The sequence below is a fragment of the Biomphalaria glabrata genome, chromosome 1 (genome assembly GCF_947242115.1).
Source record: "Biomphalaria glabrata chromosome 1, xgBioGlab47.1, whole genome shotgun sequence".
Lineage (NCBI taxonomy): Eukaryota > Metazoa > Mollusca > Gastropoda > Planorbidae > Biomphalaria > Biomphalaria glabrata.
The window spans coordinates 70,696,260-70,723,138 of NC_074711.1; the positions used below are offsets into that span (position 1 = coordinate 70,696,260).

Below are 26,879 nucleotides of genomic sequence, written 5' to 3' on the forward strand. Positions count from 1 at the left end.
TATTTAATTGTTTGTATTTAATAAAGTTGAGTCTGTTTAGTCTAACCCAAGACACTTTCTAATATAAAATAGAACCTAAAAAAACAACAACAAAGAAACAAAGATTAGGCCTACTTGTTTATTATATTATATTTTTTGGTAAACATATTTAATAACCTAAGCATATTTAATAACCAACGATAATAAGATGAATAAAAAAAAAATGACCATCAAATTTCTTACTAATGAAATGTTCACTGTAACTATAAATAAATATCTGCACAATGAAGAAAAAACACAAGAGACTAATTTCAAATATTTAAAGCTTGAAGACAAACATTAAGCAACTTTTCTATAACATAACTATTGTTCGGGTTGGCGGCTTGTGAAGTTGTGAGCCTCTAGCTTGGTAGCTAACAAGACAAACAGTAAAAATACTTTTTTAAAAAAGACAACGTACCGCCTTTATGCAACTTCCGGTGTAATTGTTTTTCTCTTCAATTAAGGAATGTTGGATTAAACAAGACTAGACAAAGAAGTCGAGAAGTGTGTGATTCAAAGAGAGGGTCAAAGTAGAAGGGAAAGTTAAAAGCTAAATTTGCCAACAGCTTAAGACCAAGCAGCTAGCATACTATGCTCCGGCCATAGTCTTGGATAACTTGAATTTGTAAGAGTACACTGACATCACACACAGGAGATCCAATAGTGTACCGGTAGTTCTTGATCATTTAGTAATTTAACTTATCAAATACTGTGTGGTAGGGTGCTATTCTTTAAGCACAAGAGAGACATATCAATGACATCAATAAACAAAAAGTAAATGAAATCACCGTCACATTTTTTGGTTCTTTTAAAAAGGGTTAATAAGTTTACAACACGGAAACCCAAACCAAATGTATCAACAAATAATAAATAAACAATAAGACACAACAATTCTGAGGTTATAAACTATTTGACCCAAAATGAACGTTCACAACCAAAAAATCTAAAGGAAAATCTTAAAATGTTCTACTACGAGTCTCCACCCCCTCCAATCAATAGGCCCATGGACTGTGCTAGCATTAAATTGAACTAAGCTGGCGGCCTAAACAATTAACGTGGTAACCTCAAACTTTGCACACCTCCATTGGTCCAACACTAAAAAAAAAGGAAGATAGGTAAAAAGTAAATGAAAAGCCCCCCAGATTTGGGTTTGTTTACGTGAAAGGGAAACATTTAGACTTGAGCAGGACGAGACTCGGGTGTCTCGTGTCTAACATCTGTCTACAGTGTAAGTAAGAAATTAAATGTACAAGTAATTAGTATATGATAACTAAATCTATATTGATTGACCTTTTATGGTCCAGCCATTGTATAGATCAGACATTGTAGTGACTTAACTGTTGAGAGAAAAGACTTCGTATAGAATAGGCTTTGTAGAGACTTGAAAGACCAGCTACTTCAATATTGAAGGATCGTGATCTCCATGAATTGAAATGCTTGTAACGCAAAGGGGAAACCAATTGGAACATATCAAATGTCAAAATATCGATGTTTTATTTAAAGATCTCATTTTGTAATTATTTCTTAGGTAACTCTGTAGTATCCACTCTTTGATTATGTTTCATATCCTTTTCAACATCCAAAGTTTGGCGACAGTCTGTCTCAAATGTTTTTTGATGTGCTATCAATTATAAATTCTAGAGTTTGCCTCAATCGCTAAAGCAGCGTTTCTCAAACTGAAAAGCGCGACCACATTTGGGGAATGGGGCGACATACTCTCAAGGGCGGACGCAGGGTCCTGACAAAGTGGATGGAGGAAGGTGCAGCGGATTAATTTAATTATCAAGTAGAAAAAAAACGTGTTATTTTCAATGTAGTTATCAATTCATGTTTGAATATTAACCAAGTAAAATGACATTATTACCAATGTTTTAAAAATTAAAATACTTTAAGTAAGAGACGCCGTATCATTTGATTAAAAGGAGCTTATCGATTCTTCTCGAGTTTCTTGTGTAAGAATGGTTGACACTCTCCTGAATGATTTATACGGTATCATATGTTAACGACTTTTATGCGACAAAAATAAAAAGGTTTGCGGCAAGACGTCTTACTTTAAAAGATAATCTTACGACGATCACAGACGTACGTGCGCTATATGTACTTCGAATGTTCCTCCCATAATAATATTAGTCAGTGGTGTTTACTCATTATTAGATCAAATTTGACTTGCGACTTTTTTTTGTTTGTTACTAATATGAAGACTACCCTCTGATTGTAAGAATACACTTCAATATCGGCATGTCCCACACCTTCTCACTTTCTGACATGCGCTTTTTTTATACTACGAAAATAAAAAGACGTTTCGACTAAAGGAGAAAGAATTTCTTATGCTCAGAACGCATGAGAACGTGTGGCGCCTGGGCTCTGTCCCGGACCACGCTGGGGGTCTGATTCAATTTACAGCGCCCCCTTCACCTCCCGACCCCCTTGCTATAGGAAGAGAAGCCTGTTGCATGTACATTATTATCTCCAGAAAACAACATTTCTAGTATACAAAATACTTAAATGTTTAACTACGAAAACTATTTTCGAAAAAAGAAACGCGAACAAACTTTAATAAACATCCATTACGTACACTTGAATTTCATAGTTTCAATATCAATGCCAAATAAAACCAGAAAATAGTGTTTTATATATATCTTTATGTTCATTTTATTTTTCATTGCATTTTCTTCCAAGTTCCCATTTGTCTTATTAGGATGCGAAGGAAATTTTCCTCATTAAGGGGGCGCTACGTTAAAAGTTTGAGAAACACTGCGCTAAAGTGATGTTCTAACTCGGGTCTGTCTCAATTGCTGAACTGAAGTCTAGAAAAATATGAACACAAGCACGAGGTGTGAGAAATGTAATAAAAGAGAGTCCCCAAGCCCAGATTCAACACTCACCAGTCAATTGCTTTCAACAATATGATGTACAATGCAATAATTTTTTTCTCTATTCAGTAACTTCAAAGGGCCTATATGTTATTTGTCTCGCAGTAATGAAATAATCAATGTCACACATTGAAACATCTTACAAAGTGGATGAGAGTATCAAGATAATATAATTCTCTTTGAATGAAATTAAGAATTTAAAGGTGCATTACTAAACTGATATTTCAATGAATGAAAAGCCTATTATAGTCTTGTTTACATTTCTTTATGAATGGATGAAATTAAATACCCGAGTTTAATGGTCATGAAATTGATATTTTTAGGAAGGAAATCTTTTTGTTAAAATTCTTATTAATTATAAGCCGCAGTTGTTAAGACATTTTTTCCCCAGCGATAGACGTGTCCGGTTACAGTCGTGAGTAACTCTATATCCGATGTAGGAAACGATTTTTTTAGAGGTTGAAACTAGGTGGAGATTTTGCCTTTGCTTTTTATCCCAAGCCGAGAGATGTCTGTGGCTCGAAAGAAACGCTTATGAAACCTGTGTACATTTAGTACAAAGCGCGGGGCCCTGGACGAGCATCAATATCAGAGCCACGAAAATGAACGATGGGCTGAGAGAGTGACGTATACAAAGGGTTCTCTTTATCGCGGGGCTCACCTAAGGCGCGGGGCCTAGGGCGGTTGTTCCACTCGCCACCCAAGGCGGCCTTTGAGTAGAGCAGGCGATGAAAGATGGGCAGGCTTTTTATGTACTATTTTTGTCATATGATCTGGATCTTGATTAAAATTAAATTCTAAACTAAATATTCTTTTGAAAATTGATGAGGGTAAAGTGAAATTTGGATATTTACACTATGGATCTTTATGGCTCAATGATCGATAATTAGAAATGAGATATTTACCTAATCAACTACAAAGTTCAATCACTGGCAAGCTCACATTAGAAAAGTCGATTATGTTTAAGCAGATTGCGACTCAGAAACATGGTGAAGAAAACATCACCGGGTGCAGGATACAAAGTTTGGAAAGGATAATACAGACCAACTGATCACTTGGGTTGAGACTAACCAAAGACCAGAACCGGCCTCAACTTGCTTTAACTGCCATAGAAGAGAGCACCTGGCTGCAGGCGGCTTCGGAACGAGAGCTGGAGATCACTTACAAAGACGCGGGTTACACATTTGAGACCAAAAGAAAATCCACTACCGAGGACAGACGTAGACGGCGAAAAGAAAATTTAAATTAACAACCAGCGGACAATGGTTATGTCTGCGATGGATGTGGCAAAGTATGTAGGTCACAGTTGGCATTACTTATCCAAAGGAAATACTGCTTTTCTCATTAATCATCGGACTCGAAGACAAGCCTCATTATTGTTAGGGACAATTGGGCCTTCGTTAATACAGCTAATTCTTTATCAATTATCAATAAAGACTTAGTCGGAATTTATAAACCATTGAGATTACATTAAACGAGCTTTATTAACTTTTTAATCTGTGTCTATATAAAGTGTTTTAAAAATATTTTTTGTTTACATTACGAAGGATTTTTTATAAATTAGACAAAGTATGTAGTTGGAGAAATTTTAGAATTAAGTTCAATTACCCTAGTTATCAAATCCCACGAGTCATCGTCAGATGTTTTAGATAATATTCTCATTTTCTATTTCTTTCAAGGTCTCTAAATCTGTCTAAACTTGACAACTGATGTTTTAGATATTGTTGGAGACAAAAGTAACTTTAAAGATTTGAATTTAACATTGTTTTAGTACAGACAAATTATCTAGGTCATTGTTTCTCAACCCCCCCACCCAGCCAGTTGTCAGCATGGGGGATGGGGGTACAAGAAAGCATAAGTAATAATTGAGGCCCCCATTGGCCTTACAAAGCAATCAAATTTTAAAAAGTTATTCTTCAGTGAAGATTTTCAAATAAATAAATAAAACAATGACTTTCATGCTGGAAATACATTATGAGTATTTTCCTCTCAGGGTAATATCTGGAAGGTGGAACGATACTAGGCACAGACTGAACCTGTCCCCATGGAAAGTGATCAACCCTTTCATTTCATAACAAGTGTACACACATGAATACAATATTTACATACACTAGTCTTGTGCATTAGGAATGACATTACTTCAAATATCAATGTAATATTTAAGCGACACAATACATTTGGTAGAATGAAGTAGTTCCTGTAGATCTACACTCAACACGTCCTATAGAACTCTAAACACAAAGACAACTCCATTGTTTTCAAAGGAATATTTCGGTACCACTCTCCTCATGACAGAGGTCCATTTGCCTTCTAGTTCCAACTCTTTCATTCTAGGCTCCAGTCTGTCCTTATACTCGACTACACTAGTCAGGTACGTTTCTCGCATCACTATCACAGCCAGACCTCCTGAAATTCATTTGAAAAATGTGAGTACAATTTTAGAGTAAAAATTAAAAGATATTCTTGATTCATCAGATTAAAAGTTGGCTCATAGAAATTGAATTTAATCAAAACCGCACAGAACAATACCCCGAAACTGCTTTAATCTATTGGAGATTTTCAGCTTTAATAAGAAGAAGTAGAAGAAAAAAAAAGAAGGCTTTATTCAAGTTCGAAGATTAATTAGGAGTAGGCCTACAGTAATTCAGGTGCCTACCCAGTCCCAGCTGTGACCTATTATTATTTAAGTATCTTTTAAAGTAAGACAGCGAGCAAAGTATAATATTTTAGACAAAAAAAAAAAAGCTTCCAAAAAGTCTCAGACAGTCTTTACGATCCTTAAACAAAATTGATTTTTACATCTCTCATCAACTCAATAGACTAAAGCTGTTCTTTTAACTCTGTGGATTGGAAGTTCATTGAGGATTTTTCACGATAAACTAAACAATGTCAAGGGCGCAAAACTGAACTTCAATGATGACAAGGAAATAAATAAAATTTAACTACAAACGAACTTGGAAAAGTGTAAGCCTGCATTGATAAAAGTGCACAATAAAACTATGAAATGAATCTATTAAAAAAAAAAAAGAGATGCCTTTCGTTATTCTCTACACCGGATGCACCAACAAGCGAGCTATTTATAGATTTTCTGACATAGATGAGAATCTTTAATATTTTGTAACTCGAACAGTTATTTTGGTGAGTCAACGCTTTTTAATAGTACTTATCCATACATATCAATAGTTATTAGTATTACCTTTTGTCAATAGTTAGTCTCTATAATTTCAATTGAAATAAATATACTTCAATACTTCACACTAATGACTGCCACGGACATTTACTTTGGTGTTTTGAAAGATCTATATCATTGTTTGTTTAATATTTATGTGATAGTATTTTTACTGACTTGGAGGGAATCGTGTGTAGAAGAATAGTTAATATCTACAAACTAATAGAATTATTCTATACCACAGAGTAGTTCCTACCTGGTTTTACAACACGAATCAATTCCTCAAGACCACTACATGGTATATGCCCTTCGCCCATGCCGCCACTTGTGAGCGCCACGTCATAAAAATCTATATTTAGAAAGAAACAGCCGATCAAATAAACGATGCTATAATTACGATTCTATAGATATGTTATGGGCGAGACCATTCTTTATAGAAGGCCTCAACACTGACTTGAAACGTCGCAACCTGTGGGCAGTGGAGACCAATAGCTCGTTTCCACGTCGTACAGATCTGTGACGTGGCAGCAGACTATTGGCCTATTATGACGATTGGTCTCGTTAAAAGTCGAGTGCCAAGAAAAATATTCAAAGGTAAATGTTGCAACTGTCATATTGATTGACACACGGTCGTTGGGTTGTACCTACAAACAGTTGAACCAACTAAACCGCTAGGGGGCGTATTAAATTGTTTATTCCGAATAAAACTTGAACAATCTTTTGTTTACACAAAAATGAACTTTGAGTAACAAATATTCACAGATTCAACGTAAATTTAGAGACCAATGGAAAGGAAGCTGACTTGAACAATTTAAAAATAATACAACTCACACAACTAAACGTCTTTTTGCCACACTTCTCTGGCTTAAAAGCTTATTAATCTTTCACTCTTCCAAATCTTTCAGTCTCCTATTTATTACCTCAACTACGACAGACTTCCTCATGGTTACACCAGAACGTATTTACCCGCCACAGTTTTACTTATAGTTACACCAAACACGCACGCACTCTCCTTTAACAAGTGATGTATTTAAAAAAAAATCTCTTTGATTGTTTACCTGATTGAATAAAACTAGATGTCCCATTTAGGAATGTTTGAAATGTCCTGGTGTAGATTCCCTTGCCTTTAGCCAAATTTAGCATGCCTTCACTCGGTTCAAGAGCATCTAACGTTTTAAAGCCTTTTTGTACCAACTGAAAACATACATAGTAAATCGGCTTCATAGAACAATGGGAATGTATACTTGTTACAAACTGGGTTAAAACCCAAATGACTTTAAACTAGACTGTGTTTAATCAAACTTATATGAAGACCCACCGATAGGGGCAGAGAAAAAAAAATACATTGGGCAGGTCACCTTGAAAGAATGTCAGACAACAGAGGAGCGAACATTGTATACAGGCAAAAAGCAAAAGGCAGGCGACCCAAAGGCAGACCCCAAATGCGATGGATTGATGATGTGGAGGCAGATTACAACAACTTGGGGTTAGGGCGTGGAGACGAAAGGCCCAGGAGAGATCTGAATGGAGGGATGTGTTGAAGCAGGCCAGAGCCCTCCATGGGCTGTAGCGCCACTGGGATGGATGGATGGATTAAATCAAACTAGGTTTAAATCAAACTGCGTTCTAATCAGACTTGGGTTTATATTAAACTGATTTTAAATGAAGCGGATTTAATTCTGACTTTTTCCCCACCAGAAGAACGTCATTATATTATATACAAATCCATTTTTGAAGATAATACATTGAAAATGGGTTTTACTAGTCTAACATTGATAGTTAAGGTAACATAAACCTGTTATTAGCCAGATGGTATAAGAAATGGTTGGTGCAGTAGGGGGGGGGGATCCCATTGTAACTCTATGGAAAGGAAAGCTAAAACTATTGATTAATTAATGCATTGGTATTTTCAGGACTTGATAAATAGTGCTGACATTATCCAATGTTGAACTTGATAGAGGCTAGCGACATTTATGTAACGTCCTTATTGTGTGGATGCAATTATTGTAATCACTGGTCTACTGGTGTAGGAGTAACATTTACAATGATGAATGGAGAAGAGAAAGGGACAAAAGCATGCCGCTCTAAGTTACTATTGGATCAGATGTAAAGCCCTTATAAAGCAGTCGAGTGTTTGACTTTGTCGCGAGCGATAAAAGAAATGAAACAAACACAACATAAATAGTTCGTGTTTCCAATCAGTAGATGTTTGTTTCGTTTATTCTGTTAAAATCAACGATCTGATTCCACTCAAAAATACACACAGGGGGAGGGGAGAATGCCAGTGGGAATAATTACTCAATATTTTAAGACAGTGCTTGTCAGCTTTTTTTTTAGCCTTGACCTCTCTAGCTAAAGTTCAAGGTTGAATTGGTGCACAACTTTGTTCTGCCTTGCGGACGAAAAAGGTTTCCAAAATTTGTCACTGGCCTCATCATCGAAACAACAACAACAAAGAAACCAATGATGTTCATTATGCACTGTGAACAAATCTTTCGATGAGCCGAACAGCCCCAATTTACGGGACAGATTTGTCCTGCGGATATTTGGATTTTTTAATTTTCTTTTTGGGCACATTGGCACAATTGAGACTATGTAGTATTGATGATCCTTCAAGGATTATTTTCTCTATATAAGTCAAGTGCTAAGAGTTACACAACCGAGGTATTAAAAAGAAAGGTCCACCCACAACTATAGTAAAAATTTTAATAACCTAGTAAAAATCTGTTGTAAATATGTATATATTTATAAGTGCTTTGCCCGATTTCAACTCAATTTTTAGCAGTCATCCCCACCTTCCGGATAAAGCCAAGTATTTTCCCAGGATCAACGCAATCAAACAGTATTTTGAGGTTCTCTGTTTTAAAATAGTTTTCTATAATCTACTGGTATCTAAGGCAATCAAGGAGGATACGTTTGACAGTCACTTGTGAATTGGGCATTTCACGCCCCATTATCTCGCATTGTATTAAATCTCTTATATATGTATCAATTGCTTTATCCTCTTGTTTTGTTTTTGTGTTGTTGTTTTTTTTGATTATGCAATACTTAAGTATAATTAATATACATCGCCCACCCCCCTTTAAATTTTTAAATAATTTTAATAACTTTGACTATTTTATAAAAGAATATTGCGAACTATGGTGTGCCATATATGTGGACGGGAGTGTCTCTCCAAAATCTACGAGATGAACCATAGTCGTTACGATTGAATGTCTATAACAATCGAATTTTTTTAGAATATCTCTATTCAAGTCAGAAATGCATGAAACCTGGACACGATATTAAAAAAGGCTCTTACGATTTTCATATAAAGATTTATAGTTGCTGTATATCGTTGGGAAAAGAATAACTAGCTCGCTGGTCACACTGAGAAAAGAATAACTAGCTCGCTGGTCACACTGAGAAAAGAATAACTAGCTCGCTGGTCACACTGAGAAAAGAATAACTAGCTCGCTGGTCACACTGAGAAAAGAATAACTAGCTCGCTGGTCACACTGAGAAAACTCTAGTTTGACCGTTATCATTTTTTGAAGTAAAAAAAACAAACAAAACATTTGGCTAGAGAACTAGGTCTAGATCTAGATCCAACATCGGTTTTGAAAGGAATGTGGCGTTTTTTGAAAGAACTATCGCTTTCGGGAATTTCCGAATGTAAGCCATTATTGATTCAAGTTAATGAAATGTTCAGGAAAATTGTGCGCATCGTCTATAAAGTCTAAATCTAAAGGCCTGTCATTAGAATGTAAGGCCTGTCATTAGAATGTTATAAAGTGTAGAAGATCTATACATTCGCTTAATCAGGATTCTTTCTGTGGTGGAAGGGAGTGGGGCCGTGTAAAATGTTGTATTGTTTTTTTTTTTTAATATTTCATTAATTAGTTAATCAAGAGAAAAACACAGCGTTATAAGCTGTAAAGGAGGTATTGTCTTTTTAGAGAAGTATTTTTAATGTTTTTCTTGGTAATTTTTTATTTTATTTTACAAGATGTTGCACACAAAAACTAAACTAATTTAATTACGACAAAGAGACGCACTTTTTCTCCTACAAAGCCAGAGCCAGCAGCGACATCTAGTATGTAAACATCTCCACGTGAGTCTTCATAAGGAAACAGCTCAGCAAGGACGTCAGCAGTGATGGTAGGACCTTTGTAATTCTCTTCTGATAGGTCCTGTAAAAAGGTTAAGTATTAAATTTATTTATAAATAGTAAACATTCTGCTCAATGTGGAAAATGAACGTTTTGAAAACTAGTTTCTTGTAAAGTCAACATAGTTGTTTGTGTCTAGATTATAAGAACAAGTTTAAAAAGCTGTGCATAGAAAGCAAGAACTCTTCTAGTTTAACTTTATGTTGAACTCCAAAACAATAGCCAATCAGCGCAGAATGTCACAGCAGTGGTAAAATGCAATAGCGTTCTATGATCTAACCCTAACCCTAACAGCAATGAGACACGGTATCTCAACACTCTCATTAAACAGCAATGAGACACGGTATCTCAACACTCTCATTAAACAGCAATGAGACATTGTATCTCAACACTCTCATTAAACAGCAATGAGACATTGTATCTCAACACTCTCATTAAACAGCAATGAGACACGGTATCTCAACACTCTCATTAAACAGCAATGAGACATTGTATCTCAACACTCTCATTAAACAGCAATGAGACACGGTATCTCAACACTCTCATTAAACAGCAATGAGACATTGTATCTCAACACTCTCATTAAACAGCAATGAGACATTGTATCTCAACACTCTCATTAAACAGCAATGAGACACGGTATCTCAACACTCTCATTAAACAGCAATGAGACATTGTATCTCAACACTCTCATTAAACAGCAATGAGACACGGTATCTCAACACTCTCATTAAACAGCAATGAGACACGGTATCTCAACACTCGCATTAAACAGCAATGAGACATGGTATCTCAACAGCCTCATTAAACAGCAATGAGAAATTGTATCTCAACACTCTCATTAAACAGCAATGAGACATTGTATCTCAACACTCTCATTAAACAGCAATGAGACACGGTATCTCAACACTCTCATTAAACAGCAATGAGACATTGTATCTCAACACTCTCATTAAACAGCAATGAGACATTGTATCTCAACACTCTCATTAAACAGCAATGAGACACGGTATCTCAACACTCTCATTAAACAGCAATGAGACATTGTATCTCAACACTCTCATTAAACAGCAATGAGACACGGTATCTCAACACTCTCATTAAACAGCAATGAGACATTGTATCTCAACACTCTCATTAAACAGCAATGAGACACGGTATCTCAACACTCTCATTAAACAGCAATGAGACACGGTATCTCAACACTCGCATTAAACAGCAATGAGACATGGTATCTCAACAGCCTCATTAAACAGCAATGAGAAATTGTATCTCAACACTCTCATTAAACAGCAATGAGACATTGTATCTCAACACTCTCATTAAACAGCAATGAGACACGGTATCTCAACACTCTCATTAAACAGCAATGAGACACGGTATCTCAACACTCGCATTAAACAGCAATGAGACACGGTATCTCAACACTCTCATTAAACAGCAATGAGAAATTGTATCTCAACACTCTCATTAAACAGCAATGAGACATTGTATCTCAACACTCTCATTAAACAGCAATGAGACACGGTATCTCAACACTCTCATTAAACAGCAATGAGACATTGTATCTCAACACTCTCATTAAACAGCAATGAGACACGGTATCTCAACACTCTCATTAAACAGCAATGAGACACGGTATCTCAACACTCGCATTAAACAGCAATGAGACATGGTATCTCAACAGCCTCATTAAACAGCAATGAGACATTGTATTTCAACACCCTCATTAAACAGCAATGAGACACGGTATCTCAACAGCCTTATTAAACAGCAATGAGACATTGTATCTCAACAGCCTTATTAAACAGCAATGAGACATTGTATCTCAACACTCTCATTAAACAGCAATAAGACACGGTATCTCAACACTCTCAATAAACAGCAATGAGACACGGTATCTCAACAATCTCATTAAACAGCAATGAGACACGGTATCTCAACACTCTCATTAAACAGCAATGAGACACGGTATCTCAACACTCTCATCAAACAGCAATGAGACATGATATCTCAAACATCAGTTAATTCCCCTTTCATCCTAAGCAGGTAATATCAACGTCATCAAAGAAAGGTTCAGTAGTGAATAACCAAGAGGAAGACTGCAGTCCAAAGTTTACTGGTGATTTGGTTAAATTAGGTCAATTTAGGAGAAGTGTTCTTAAATTGATAGCAACATTAAACCCAAGGTTCCGTTGTGTAGAAAGATCTCTATTGCTTAACAAAAGTTAGGGAGAAGCTAAATATTCTAGTAAGCCTACAGCGAGGGATACTAGAACCTACAGAGTGGGTCAGTCAGATGACGATAGTGGAAAAAGCTAATGGAGAGATTAGAATTTGCATAGATCCACAAGCATTTAATAAGGTTTTATGAAGAGAATTCCAAAGCCTTACTAGAACCCATACTTTAGGTATAAATAGAATGAACATATCTTGTGAGACGAACATAGCGGGCTATTTATGAGTTGTTTTTTTTTCAATCGTGAGAATTGGTCTGTTTAAAAATACCCATAATTGAATGCAGAATCCAGACCAATGGTTATAGTAAGCTTGAACACAGACCTATGACGTGGCAACCTGTGGTCAATGGCGACCACTAGCTCATTACCACGTCACAGTTCTGACGTGTCTGTGTTCAGGCCTAACCTAACAACTGGTCTCGGAGCAATCAATAAAATTAATTACTTTGTAAAATTATTTCAGTGGCGTGGCAATGCATAATCTGACATTTGATTTGGATTACCTCAGACAATACATAATTGACCTGACGCTTTAATTACCTTATACACTTTGGTTACCTTTTCATATTGTGCTCCTTGGGCCCATTTTGAATATCGGAGAGCTATCTCTTCCTTGCTCAGTCCCGGCTCATGGACAAAATCATTCGCTGCTGATGCACCGTCTGACATCGTTTCTGATTGGTTAAAAAGATAGTCATTTGTGTGATCTATTATTTATAATCATTGATGTTGTGTATTATGTATATTAATGTTCGATGGCGGAAAGAAATATATTGAATTAAAAGCGGTAACATTTCTATTGATGTCTCTAGTTATATTTTTAATGCATTTAAATTGACTTTTGCTTTTAAGGTTTTTGTTTTTTTATTTTTTGCTTCTTTAAAATTCAGACAAGATAATCGATTTTTTTCAATATTCTACGTTCCTTGCAGTCATTAAGAAAACATTGAAACTTGATGTATAGAATCAAATTATTCAGTACTTTATGTAGCTACATTTTAGACTGATAGCGAGCATTGCAGCCAAACCTTTTACTGAATTAGATGAATGCTTTGACCGTTTTCATTGGCAGAAGACTTAATGGATTATAACGTATTAGAAATTTAAACTGCAACTGTTTTACAAATTAATTTTGTTTATGCCAACTATTTGTCAAAATAAATAAGAGCTAGAATTACTTTTTGAATACAACAAAGTTACAAATATAGTTTGTATGGAAACACAAACTCATAACTGGCCTCGGAAGTGGTCCGCTCAAGCAGGTAAAAGGCATTTTCAGCATGAATATCAGAAGCCATGAACTGCCAACTAACAAATACAACCCTATCTCCGACAATACAAAAAGAACAGACGTGTACGTATCGAAAGTGTTGCCGATTTTATTGAATTGTAATTGTGTTAGACCGACTAACGACACGATAGGCTTACCACAGGGTACGGAGATATATAAATGTTATTGTTACGTCTGTTACGAGACTCTTAATTTTATACCAAAGAAATCCACCAATAGTAGTTTATGAGGACTTTAATATTGGTTCAACAAAAAATAATATGTCAATAATAACTAAACCTCGTTTAGATTACTCCATTTTCTAATCCTCCTCTATCGTCCAGTTTCAACTCGCATTCGCACCATTCCACATTCACACTATGCTGCGCACGTAACAGTTATTGTTATTTGTTGGCCTCCTACAGTCGTAGAACGACTATGGTTCATCTCAAACACTTTTTTCATGTGGCTGTGAAGCCTTATTTTGGAGAGACACTCCCGTTCACATATATCGCAGGTTAAGGTGGCTTTCGCTTTGGTGGTAGAGGAGCTGGCCGTTTTTCGCATGGTACGCTTTTCTTCCAGACCTGAGGCCCATGTTTTTTCGCTGTCCATAGCTTTGTTGTTCACTGTTTCTCTCCATCTAGGTACCGTTTTATTACATCCATGTAACGGAGGTGGGGGCGACCAGTTTTTCTTGAGCCAGTCGCGAGTTATCCGTAGAGAATGACTTTTGGGGTCCGATTGTCCTCCTTCTGGCGAACATGTTCAAGAAATCGTAGGGGGACTGTAAAAATGCTAGGAATACCTGTTCGCGCAAGGATCTCAGTATTGCACACTCTTTCTTTCCATGTGATGTTTCAAGATCCTACGGAGACATCGCAGATGGAATAAGTTTAGTTTTCTCCCTTACTTTGCGTAGGTGGTCCACGACTCACTGCCATACAGCAGCGTACTCAGAACGTATGTCTTGTAGACTTCCATTTTGGTCACTGTAGTGAGCTTCTGGTTTTCCCAAACTCTTGACCTGAGTCTAGTGAAGGTCGAGGCAGCCTTCCCTGTGCGTTTTTTTTTATCTCCTCTTCTAGAGACAGGTCATCTTGAATTGTGGACCCCAGATAGCAGAATTCATTTACGGCATCCAGCTTGTTTTCGTCTATGAGGATGGAGGGTGGTGCTGTAGCAGGTGGTCCCATAACATTTGTTTTCTTCGTGCTAATTGTTAAGCCATATTCTTTACAGGCCTGAGAGAATTGGGACATTAGTGACTGAATCTCCTCTTGTGAGTGTGCCACTACCACTGCATCGTCCGCGAATAGTATATCTCTTACGAGGGTGGTTCTGATTTTAGTATTGGCCCTCAGTCTGGTAATATTTAGGAGTTTGCCATCAAATCTGGAATGGAGATGCCTTCGGTGGATTTGTCAAACGCGTTGTGGATTAGCAGTGAAAATAGTATTCCAAAGAGGGTTGGGGCCAGGACACATCCTTGTTTAACTCCGCTGTTTATACTGAAACTTTCGGAGCAGGCACCGTAGAACTGCGCAGTACCCGTCATATTTTGGTGAAAGGAGACAATAACATTTAGCAGCTTGGGTGGACAGCCCATTATCTGCAAAATTTTAAAGAGGCCATCTCTGCTGACTAGATCAAAGACCTTAGTCAGGTTAATGAAAGCGATGTACAAAGGTATCCTTTGTTCGACTCTAAAATCAGCAATACTAGCACCTGTCATCAAAGCAAAGAGAGATGCACTCGCTGCATACAAGGAGAAACCTACCCAGTGCAACATGAAAGAAGCCAGAGCCACTCTGCATAGAACATTAAGGATCTGTGCCAATGATTACTGGGTAGAGCTCAGTGAAAATATTCAGATCGCAGCTCAAGTGGGCAACATAAGAGGATGTATGAAAGAATCAAAAGGCTCTCGGGCCCTCCCAAAACAAGTCAGCACCTCTTAAATCAACCACTGGGGAAATTATCACAGACAAGTGCCAACAAATGCACAGATGGATTGAACATTACTCTGAGCTCTACGCTACAACAAGCTAAGTCTTTGCCTCATCCCTTGAGGCTATCAAACAGTTACCCACAATGAATGAGCTAGACAAAGTACCCACCATAATAGAACTCAACAAAGCCAAAGCTGGCAAAGCACCTGGTTGCGATGGTATCTCCCCAGATCTTCTAAAATAATGCAAAACTACACTAAGCCAACCTCTACTCTACATGAACTGCTCTGCAAATGTTGGCAATAAGGTGCTGTGCCACAAGACCTGCGGGATGCTAAAATCGTTACACTGTATAAGAACAAAGGTGACAGAAGCGACTGAAACAATTACAGGTGAATTTCCATCCTTTGCTCGAGTGATACTTCCCAGCATGGGCGTAGCCAAAAAAAAGATATTTGAATATATGTATGTGTGTGAGTGTACATAATCTTTATTACATTCTGACTTTTCATTCTTTCGGAACACGTTTATTATGCCATAGAATAGGTTCTTCCTGTAGTTAGTGGAAAAATTGTTGACTCCCCGCCATTGCCACCAAGAGGGTCTGGGGGAGCGCTAGGAGCTCCCCCAGCGAGGGGGTATTTCTGGTATTGAATGCCAACAAAATGTATATTCTGAGGTATCTACAGTGCATTTTCCTGCCATTAAAAAGTCTTATTTCAAAAATTAATGAGCTATTCTTACTGACTTAGACCCTCCCGCGCCGTTCGGCGCATTTGCCGTCAAACTGTTTCCACAAAAATCTGTGACTTGGTAATGTCTAAAGCCTCTTCCCACCTGCTCTGAGGACCTCCATGATTGTGTGACGCCAAGTTGTACTAAGATGTCATCGCAACTCTTATTATGCGTAATTCATTTTGTCGGAGAACATGTCCCGCATGCGACGCTCTGTCACAATCTTACTAAGGGGTCGACTCCCAGTTCGGTATAGGATTTCCTTGATTTAGACCCGATCTTAATAGCTGACTCCTAAAATCTGTCTTAGCCATCTTTGTTGAGCCACATTTAGTGTTTTTCAATTTCGGCAGATGACTATTCACTGCACTTTATTAATGGAGCCCTGCCACTGGTAGAAATGTGAATACGCTTTTGGAATTAGGTGACTGTAGTTTGCTTTAGATTTTATATCGAAAAGGGAAGTTTTATCGCCAAAATCATCTGTTGGGGGTTTTAAACTAAAAAATCTCAGGACTTTGTTTTTTTTTAATTCAAAACCCCATTTAGCTACGATCATAGAATTTAGTAACTGTAGTTTGCTTTAGAGTAATATTGAAGATAGAGGTTTTCCACCTCAAAACGCTCTGTAGGGGGATTTTAAACTCAAAACCAACTGGAGGAAAGGAGTTTAAACTCAAAAACCCAATTGGCTTGGTTACGCTCAAATAATTTTAGTGTTGAACCCCCAAAACCGCCCCTGGCTACGCCCATGCTTCTCAGGCTACAAATACTCGCTGATCGGGTCTATCCAGAATCACAGAGCGGCTTTCGCTTAGGGAGATCCACAATTGACATGATTTTCTCCATCCGCCAACTATTGCTATTACCTTATTGATATTTATATGTATTCAATGAACTGATAATTATGAAGATATGTTGCAATGTAAACCTGACATTACTGTTATCTAAGGATTATCTCAGTTGTGAATTTGTAGAGAAGACAATCTCTTGTAAAGGAAAAAAAAAACGTTTCCCTTTGGTTAAATGTTAAACGGAATGTATTTGATTGTACAGTGTACAGTGGCGTAACTAAGGGGGGGGGATGGGGGGGGAGAATTTTAAAATCCCCCCGGGCCCCCACTTAGGGGGGGCCCCCAAATGGGTGTCCGAAATAAATTTGTAAATACATAAATTAATATATTTGATTGACAAATAGTGTCAACAGGTGTCTTTTTTTTTTCAACATTTATAGATGAAATTTATCACAAAGACTAAACCTAGATCTAGGTCTATCAGTACGTTGACTTTGTTGACATTTTAAAAATATTTTTTTATACAGAGATCAAAGTTTTTTTTAAAGTTAGTTTAACATTTTAAACTTTGTTGCCACGAATAAAACTGCATGATATACAGCGAATTCCAGTTATCTTGTTACCTTTACTAATAATAGATCTAAATGGCGAGTATTGTGTGGCTACACTACTTAACCTTGAACCAAAATTTACAGAATCGAGTATAACAGATGTAAAAGTTATTCTTAACAATGCTAAAATAGTCCATTATTCAGGTTTTGCGTCTATAATTTCAGAATTAAACTTCACACTCGAGTTATTACCCCTCTATTTATCTTTCCTCCATTCAATGGAAACTCCCTTTTTTATTTCCATCTAATCCTTTTGCTTTCGCACAAAACATAAACAACAAACAATGACGTAATATCATATAATATTAGCACATCCTTCCTTTTGAAGTTATTATCACACCCTTCCTTTTAAAGTTCTTAAGAGTGATATCTACTAGCAGGGCCGGCCCTAGCATTTGCGGGGCCCTATGCGAAACGGATCGCGCGGGGCCTAGTCTGGGTAGGGAAAAGCATAATATCAAAATTATTTTTTTTGAATTTGAAAATAGGCCTACTTTCGTCTTTACAATAAATTTTCATCAAATGAAAGCTCGCAATGCCACTTTTTATTTATAGGCACCCCAAAATGTCAATTTGGTCTATTCTTCAGGAGATTTGAATAAATTCAAAAAAAGTTCAGGACTATATCGCATACTTTGCCTTTTCATTAGATTACCTGGAGGTCCTGGAAAATCAGGAGATCGCGAAAACCATGTTAATTTATTTACGTTATAATGGTTTAATTTAATACTTAGAATTAGCGCGGGGCCTATGAAAGCGTGGGTCCCACTGCGACCGCATAGGCTGCAGAGGCCTAAGGCCGGCCCTGTCTACTAGGAACTTTAACAATTCGTCCACTTCTGGTTGTCTTGACTGGCACAATAAGTTCTCTAGACATTGGTCTATAACTGTCTGTTTCGTTTGTTCCAATAGTTTGCAGTTCATTGTCTTCATCGGTATCGTAGTACCCAGAGATGTCTTCATCGAAACTCTTATTCAAAAAGCGTTGATTTCTTCTGTATTTTTTCCATCGTTTGTCTTTATGATTTAAGATCTGGATGCTGAATGTTTTTTTATGACAACTGCTTTCTGGCATGTTTGACCTAGACGAACTCTCCGACAGAATAATCTTTAGGTAGTCTAGCTTTTGCATCGTTTTTCACTTTGCTTTTTATCTGTCGTTCGTTGAGTAATGTCTCTGCATTTTGAGCTACCGATGGTTTCAATAGTTTGGGATCAGTTGGAATGATTCCCTGAGTCTTCTACTCGTCAGCAGTTGTGATGGTGAATACGGCAGTCTACTTATCGGAGTATTTCTATACTCGAGCATAACGAGATATGGATCTTTCCCACTTTTGTATGCTCTGAATGCTTTTGCTTTCGCACAAAACATAAACAACCAACAATGACTTAATACCATATAATATTAGTACAGAATCTTCTTCATGCAGTGGAAAATTAAGAATTTTTTGCCTATCTTGAATTCTGGTCAAAGCTCCTGCGCCCAATTAATATAGTTCAGAAGAAACTACAAAAGTCTGTACTGCATATACGGGAAGCTGCTAAAGAAATAAGTACCCTTTCATGCTTTCTGCAAAATTATGAGAAACTGACAAAAACCCAATCCATCGAAAAAGCAAAAGAAGATAGTGAATACTATGGATTCCCTGTAATCAAAATAAACAGAAGAAAGAAAAGACTTGATGGGAAGTTGAGTTCTAATGTAGGACTGTCAACAGAACTGCAATTCAAACGTGTTGCGACAGAAGTGCTGGACAGATTTCATATGGAGATGAAGGGCAGATTCCAAAGGCTGGAAAGAAAATGGATACCTTTGGGTTTCTTCTTGAACCAAGACATCTGTTAGATGAAGACACGCTTATGACAAACTGTGCTACTTTTCCTGTTTGTATGATGAAATAAATGGAAAATCGCTTTTTCAAGGATGTCATTGATGCACGAGCACTTTTCATCAACAAACCAGTACTACAATCACCAATAGACATATTTAGGTAAAAAGGCTTCATATGGTAATTACGTGTGCTCAAACTTTGCAACCTCCTCCGAATACCGCTAACTCAGGCCACTTCCATTACGTCATGTGAGAGATCATTCTCAAAGCTCAAGTTCATCAAAAACTATCTCAGGAGCAAAATGACACAAGAAAGGCTTATCATGGCTTTAATGTCAGTGAAGTCACAAATACTAGAAAGTATCGATGTAGTTGATGTTATAGATGTCTTTGCTGCACAGAATGCATGACGTTAAGCGATATCAATTTAGATTTGTCACTTGTGCATTATTTAACTAATAAACAACGGCATTATTCATTAAAAGAGTCTTCATGATTATTTTTTTGTTAAGTTTACTGATATACTGAACCAATTTGATTTTGGGCTTATATATATTTGCGTACATTATCTCATGTCATATGTCGAATGTCAAAATGCAAGGGGCCCTCAAAGAGGTCAATCCCCCCGGGCCTCCAAATCCCTAGTTACGCCCCTGACAGTGTACTACACTTGTATTAGACACTAGTTGCATCATATGAAACACTGCTTGTTAAATGTTGTTTATATTATATTCGGTTAAATACATACTAAATGCATTCTTTTTTTTTTCAACACTTATTTAAAATGTTAGTAGCTTCTATAGCATAAAACACTTATTTTAGTCATAAAAATATTTTTTATAACATTATTTTAGAAAATAATAAAACCTTTTACATAAATGTTTAAAATATATACAGTAAGTGAATCTCTCAGATTAATATAGACTCCCATGTTTTTTACTATTAATATTGAATAGTTGTAAAAATTATGTATTTCATGAAAAAACTGCTTGCACACTTAATTTAAAAATTAAACCTTTCCCTTTCAAATACAACGAAGCCTTTGCACCAGAATTTTACAAAATCTAATATACCATGATATTGGATTTTCAATATCTTTTCTATTTTTTGCTATCTAAACGGGGCGGACAGACAGGCAGACCATACAAAACTAATAGCGGCATTTCTTCCTTTTGGGGGCCGCTGAAAAGGTTAAAAATGTGATTAAAATTGTATTTGGTACATTTTGGACCCCGAAAAGGAAAAATTCGCTAATGGTTTTGCGCAGTCTGTGAGTCGTCACGCTTGAATTGTTAATGAAAATCTGAAAACATCATAGCCGTCATAGCCATAGCGTAACGTGCTCAAGACAGTTGCAACAGTAACTATAAAGAATTTTTAGTACACCAAACAGACGATGGTGAAATTGAATTTTTTGAAACCGTAGCAGAAAGAAAGACATAACCTTCCGGGACTGCTACAAGACATGAGTCAATAGAGCCAGATGAGCACATTTCTGTTAGTAGAAAGTAAACAAACCTTCTGCTTGTAGAAACGAAACAAATCTATCAGGATGCTACTTGTATAAATCAAACCCACGCTGAGTTGTATAAAGGTAACAAATACCATGACGGTCTTTTCTCTTACACTAACAAGAAATATAATTATTTTTAAAAATTAGTTCCTACCTTATATGTCAAAATAATAGTCAACCTAACAGTTATATTTTATATTTCATAATTTCGTAACTATTCTACTTTAGCAATAGGTTGGCTACACCTGCTCTATATGTATTGTTTCCCATTGGATTCAATTGAGAACAAATTGGTATCGAATACTATAGTCCTACCTGTTCATTAAATACTTACTTAAGATACATATTGGTAAAAAATGCGACTTACCTTTGCATGGGGTGGCCATATACAAAACAGATATTAATGACAATCAGTAATAAGATTAATACAAGTAAATTTTTAGTTCACCTGGGTCACAAAGATGGAACACTGGGCTTTAGCGGTAAATAGCAGGGCCGGTCCTAGCAATTGCAACCTATGCGGTGGCCTAAGTTCGGCCCTGGTAAATAGATTTACTTTTTAAAAATTAATTCAAAAATTAATTTTACTAAAATGCTCTGCCATGCAGCACGAGTTTATGTGCGAAACTTCGGCTCGATAGGAAAATGAAAGTTGTCAAAATTAATTTATCACTTTTTTTTTACTATGATGAAGGTAGGAATTTAAAAGGCGAAGACATTAAAATATTGGCATGGAACTAAAACTTAAAAAAAAAATGGACATGGGTACCCCTAGCACTGGAGTTTCCAGGGAAGCGGATCTCTTTGTGTGACACCCATCAGTGGACACCAAAGTAATAAAATGTCAGCGACAGCTAAATAAAAAAACAAAAATAATTTTAAAACCGGTGCACATTCCACTATTGCATATCAATCAATGAATTTTGTTAATGAAATCTTTCTGTTACGTTTCAGAAAAAAAAAAAAAAGAATTAACCAAAGAAAATGTTGATTAGGAGAGCTGATTTTGGGACTGGGTCTTTTGAAAAAAGGGGGAAGTGGCTGACACCATTAGTTCAGTGCACCGGGTGACACCTACCCTATCGACGCCTATGTATACCAGGGTATGGTAATATTACAACATGTGGGGCAATCTTCAGGTCTACATTATATTTCTTAGGACTTAATTCTATACGACAACATTCTGTAACAGGACATAAGGGCTTTAGCTTGTTATTCTCTACCAACTCAATCTGATGGATATTTGAACGGGTTTAATGAACATTGATGTGTTTCTTCTTTGTCCTGTCGATGCCGGAGTACCATGCATTGGAATAAAAAATAAAAAGAATTATTGCCAACTTTTTAAGTTTAAAATAGAATTAGATCAAAAAGTAAAGTCTCCCCTGAACCTGAATTCTAGACCTAGTGGTTTTTACAGCAGACGATATTAAGCAGTGGCGTAGCTACCAATGTGCGGGTGGTGCGGGCCGCACAGGGCACCAAGTGGAGAGGGGAACTAAATTTCCCCCAGTGTGTATTAATTTCCTATTTCCCTAAGCGTTTCACTAAAAACGACTAATTGTATGGACACGAACAAACTTAAACAACTGTATTTTAAACATGAACTAACGATTTATAAACTAGTCATGTCGCTATTTTGTTTCATCTCCATGACTATTTCTTCCATACAATGTAAGCTATAGAACAGTTTGAATCTAATTTACTAGATTTATTTCGGACACACGGTACATGTTGTTACTACACTGATCAATGCTCTGTAATATAAGGAAGAAGAAGATAGGCCAACCTTTTTTTACTTCATTGTTTAGTCCACTGCTTTAATCTAGATATTGAGTTTACAAATATATTTCTAAACTCTAGCTCTAAACAATTGTCTTAGTTTATTCATTTCTTTATGATTCTTTATAGTTTAATTTTGGAAATAATTCTATTGTAATGTCAATATTTTTAAATAAGCTAACCTTTGTTTTGTACGAGTTTTTTTTTAACTAACTAGTTAATTGTAATACTGTACTCCCTCTTGTCCTGTAAGGGACATGCTTATTTGTCGGGCCGGCATCCTCTCCACGGAAGGCAAGTAATAATTCTTCTAATTGGGATTCTGTCAGTGGAGAGTCCAGCTGATTTTAACAAATTGCCGCAATGAGGAGGAATGATCGCATTTTTATTCGGTTCCTCTCTCTCCACCGTCGCACTAATATTGAGGTGGGTAGCCTAGAGTCGCCCCTTTTATAGCGCTCATAGGCTGTAAGTACCGCCCTCTCCATCCTTAAATGTAAAGGGGCCACGTTTGTTAAGATTTCAGCAGCGTTTGTTGGGCTTGTCCGAAAGTTGCCACAAATGAACCTTAGTGCCTGTGATTGTAATCGAGAGATTCGAGGGCAGTTTTACTAGCGTATACTTGAACTATATAGCTGGACTCAATTTGTGATCTGACTGCCCCTAAGTACAATGTGCGTAGCATGTAAGCTTTGGCACCCCACTTTGTGCTGGCCAGCTTTCTTAGTAACGCTAACTTCTCCGAGGCTTTTCTTTCAACTTCCTGGACGTGCTGGAGCATTGACAACTTTCTATCCAGGATCCCCCTAGATATTTTGGCGTGTTTTCACGTTGGAGTCGCAGCCCACCGAGTTGAAGCTCGAATGGAGCCTTAAGAATGTCGATCCCTAGGCTGAACAGGGGCCAGGTCGTTTTGGCAACGTTTATCTGAATCTGTCATTTGTCGCAATACGAGGAGATGGTTTGGAGGTTTGCTTGTAATGCCGCCTGTATTTGGTCGGCTTTCTTGCCGGTTGACCAGAGGACAATGTCATCCACATAAAGCAGTTTCTTTGACCGCAGTGAGGTGCGTTTCTTTAATTTCTTAAGTCTAAAGAAGCATCGAGACAATTTGAAGTCACACCATTGCCAGAGTCCACCGACTATAGGCGAGCTGTTATTGGGTATGAATTAACTGAACAATTAAAAGCAACAAAGCAAGATGAGACGGTTATCATTGAATCCAGAAAAAAATGATGAGGCCGACATCCTGAAAAGAAGAAAATACTTCAATACCGCAGGTTCTAGAGACTAAAGGACAGCACACAAGCATGTCTTTAGTACACTCCTCAAAAATTCATACTGAAGAAGCTGAACCATCAGACAGTGTAAACAATACAGAAAGCAGGATAATAAACTCTAGACTGAACGACATTGGAGATTTGCCTGATGTCACAGATAAACAGTTCAGCGTATGGACAGTCAATTCAGAGAGGCGTATAGACATCAAGAATCAGCAAAAGGAAAGGCTAGAAAGCTTTCAAAGGCTTTTTTTTTCCCGGCAAATGTCAAACGGCGAGAAAGTTCTTTGAAAGTGGATGTGTTATTCGCCAAAAAAAAAAAGAATCCTTATTTTGCTTCCCCTGCATACTCTTCTCAACAAGATCAAGTACCAAATCTTCATTTAAATCCAAAGATGGATTCAATGAGTGGTGGAGGTTATCCCCGAAAATAGAAAAACATGAGACCAGCAAAGCTCACATTTAGTCATCGCTTGCTTGGAGGGAACTTGAAGTTTGCCTGAGAGTAGGGAACAATATTGACAACAAGGCCCAAGATTTGATTATACAAGAGACGAAAACCTGGAGAGTTAGTAAAATTACTATCAAAGTACGATCCACTCTTGAGGGAGCATGTGCTTCGAACTAAGCTTGTTCCAGACCGAATACATACATGTCTCCACAATCACAAAATGAATTTATTACAATATTGGGGGAATCACGCTAAAAAACAAATCATACAGCAAGTAAAACAAGCCAAATATTTCTCTATTATTTTTTACAGTACACCTGACATCTCAAAGCTGGATAAAATTTCCCAAATTTTACGGTATGTTGTCATGGAGAATGACGGGTGCAGGTTCGTGAGTCTTTTATTGACTTCATCGACACAAAGGACAATCATGCTGCTGGAATCACTGAGATGATTCTAGAGAAATTGCGTTCGGGTGGCTTAGACATAATGGACTGCAGGGGTCAAGGCTATGATAATGCTGTGGTCATGAAAGATCATTAAGGCCATGAAAGAATTAACAATATTTGATTAATGAATACATATTATTTTGAACAAAAAAGTAAGGTTTTGCAACGTTATTAATTAGTTAGTTGTTGTTTTTTTTCTTTTGGGGGGGGGGGGGACATCAAGATTAGGTACCGCACCAGGCATCATATACTCTAGCTACGCCACTGATATTAAGTGAACGTGTTTCTAGCACAACTGTTAACAACGGAGTCCAGCACAATACTGACACAAGTAATCTATTTAAAGCAAGAGGGCGGAGCTCGTGGATTTTTAGTCCAGACATCAAAGCTCGTCAACAGCAAAGTCTATGGTCAAAACCAAATGAAACCAGTGATCAGAGCATAACCTACCTCTTTGGGAAAGTCACTTCAGTCGCACAACTTAATGACACAAAGTCCAAATCTTTTGAAGATGTAGATCTTAGCTTCTGTTACATTTGCTATTCAAGTTGAAGGACTGGGTCTGATCAAATGTATTTCGTGTATTATCGGATCAAACTACTATTTAAAAAAAAAATAATTAAACTTATTTATACATCGACTGCACCGTGTGACTGGCAGAGTTGGATTAAAGTGATTCCTGTTGGTGAGGGCTAGGCTAGCACGGGGTCTCTCTTCACAGCACACCCAAGGCGAGCACAAGATGGTAAAGGGGAGAGAAGAGATAGCGAGAAAGATGCGGAGAGGAGGTGGAAAAGGGGGGGTTGGGGTGGGAAGAAGCGCGTGCAAGCCTATGATTGAACAACGTTCTGTGTGCGAGGCGAGTTTGAAAAAATGGCCAGTGCCAGCTAGCGGCTGGCTAAAGTTCCGACACACTCAAAAAAATCCAGACCTTAATTATAAACGAGCCCTATTTTTTTTTTCTTTTGGTTGTGTGATCAGTCATTGACCACTACTTTTTCTTAAACATATTTTGTGTGTTGCAGCACTGGACGATCTCATGGTCATTTTGGGAAGGGTCTTAGAGGGCAGCCTCTACAAAAATAAACTGACCCATTGCCCTATTTTTCTTTCTTTCATTTTTTTTTTCATCGCTTCAGTGCAGATCTTCGTTACAGATAACTAGATGACGAACTGTATCTTAATTGAACTAAATATTTAGAGAGAATAGAATGCTCTTTTTTTACAGCGGAGTTAACGCTGTAACGTTAGTATTCGGTGTATATAATGTACAAATCACTGAGAATTCGCAATGAGCTTTTATAGTTATGGAAGTCCGGAGACGTCCAATTATTAATCTTACCCTGAGAGTACTATTAGCTATGGTATTGTACATGACAGATATAAAGACTGTCATATAGTTACATGTAAATTATTCTAAATCATCTTACAAACTGAGTTAAACACAACACTTACATATCTCGCTTTGTGGTAATGTAATGTATTTCATTTTGAGTTGTCTCCTCTTTGTTGTATATTACAAAAATACTTGAACAGAATGTTATTAACTCCCCCTACTACACAACTTTCTATTCTTTGTTTTATTTCTCTGTCCTGTTGTGTTGTTTTATCCTTCTCTCCTCTTTTTTTTTTTTTTACAAAACTTATATCAACTCTGTCTGTTTGTCTGTCTGTCTGGTACAAAGATTGTATATGCTATTTCTCCCACAACTTATTTCGGGCCAAGTTGAAATTTTCCACAATTATTTCTTTTACGTG

At 37.1% G+C, this 26,879-nt stretch overlaps 1 protein-coding gene across 3 annotated transcripts; it reads right to left on the reverse strand.

Annotated features, from left to right (window-relative positions):
- Window positions 1-100: 100 nt before the first annotated feature.
- LOC106079917 (uncharacterized) lies at window positions 101-25,853 on the reverse strand. Of its 3 annotated transcripts, none has more exons than XM_056011826.1 (6): window positions 25,572-25,853; window positions 13,012-13,127; window positions 10,101-10,235; window positions 7,122-7,257; window positions 6,320-6,412; window positions 101-5,300 (listed from the first exon to the last, which is right to left on the reverse strand). In XM_056011826.1, the coding sequence occupies exons 2-6, from the start codon at window positions 13,120-13,122 to the stop codon at window positions 5,116-5,118; spliced, it is 660 nt and encodes a 219-aa protein (XP_055867801.1). In that variant the 5' UTR covers window positions 13,123-13,127; window positions 25,572-25,853; the 3' UTR covers window positions 101-5,115. The 3 variants fall into 3 exon arrangements, with proteins under 3 accessions (XP_055867801.1, XP_055867809.1, XP_055867817.1); XM_056011834.1 differs by lacking the exon at window positions 25,572-25,853 and adding an exon at window positions 14,024-14,103; XM_056011842.1 differs by lacking the exon at window positions 25,572-25,853 and adding an exon at window positions 13,882-14,017.
- Window positions 25,854-26,879: the final 1,026 nt, after the last annotated feature.

Bases quoted from the DNA above. Each gene is read 5' to 3' on its own strand.
- LOC106079917 (XM_056011826.1), bottom strand. From the start codon at position 13,122: ATGTCAGACGGTGCATCAGCAGCGAATGATTTTGTCCATGAGCCGGGA. The intron at 10,236-13,011 runs GTAACCAAAGTG...ACCTTTTTACAG, and splicing joins AAGGAGCACAATATGAAAAG to GACCTATCAGAAGAGAATTA. The intron at 6,413-7,121 runs GTAAACAATCAA...TTCTAAATATAG, and splicing joins ATCTAGTTTTATTCAATCAG to ATTTTTATGACGTGGCGCTC.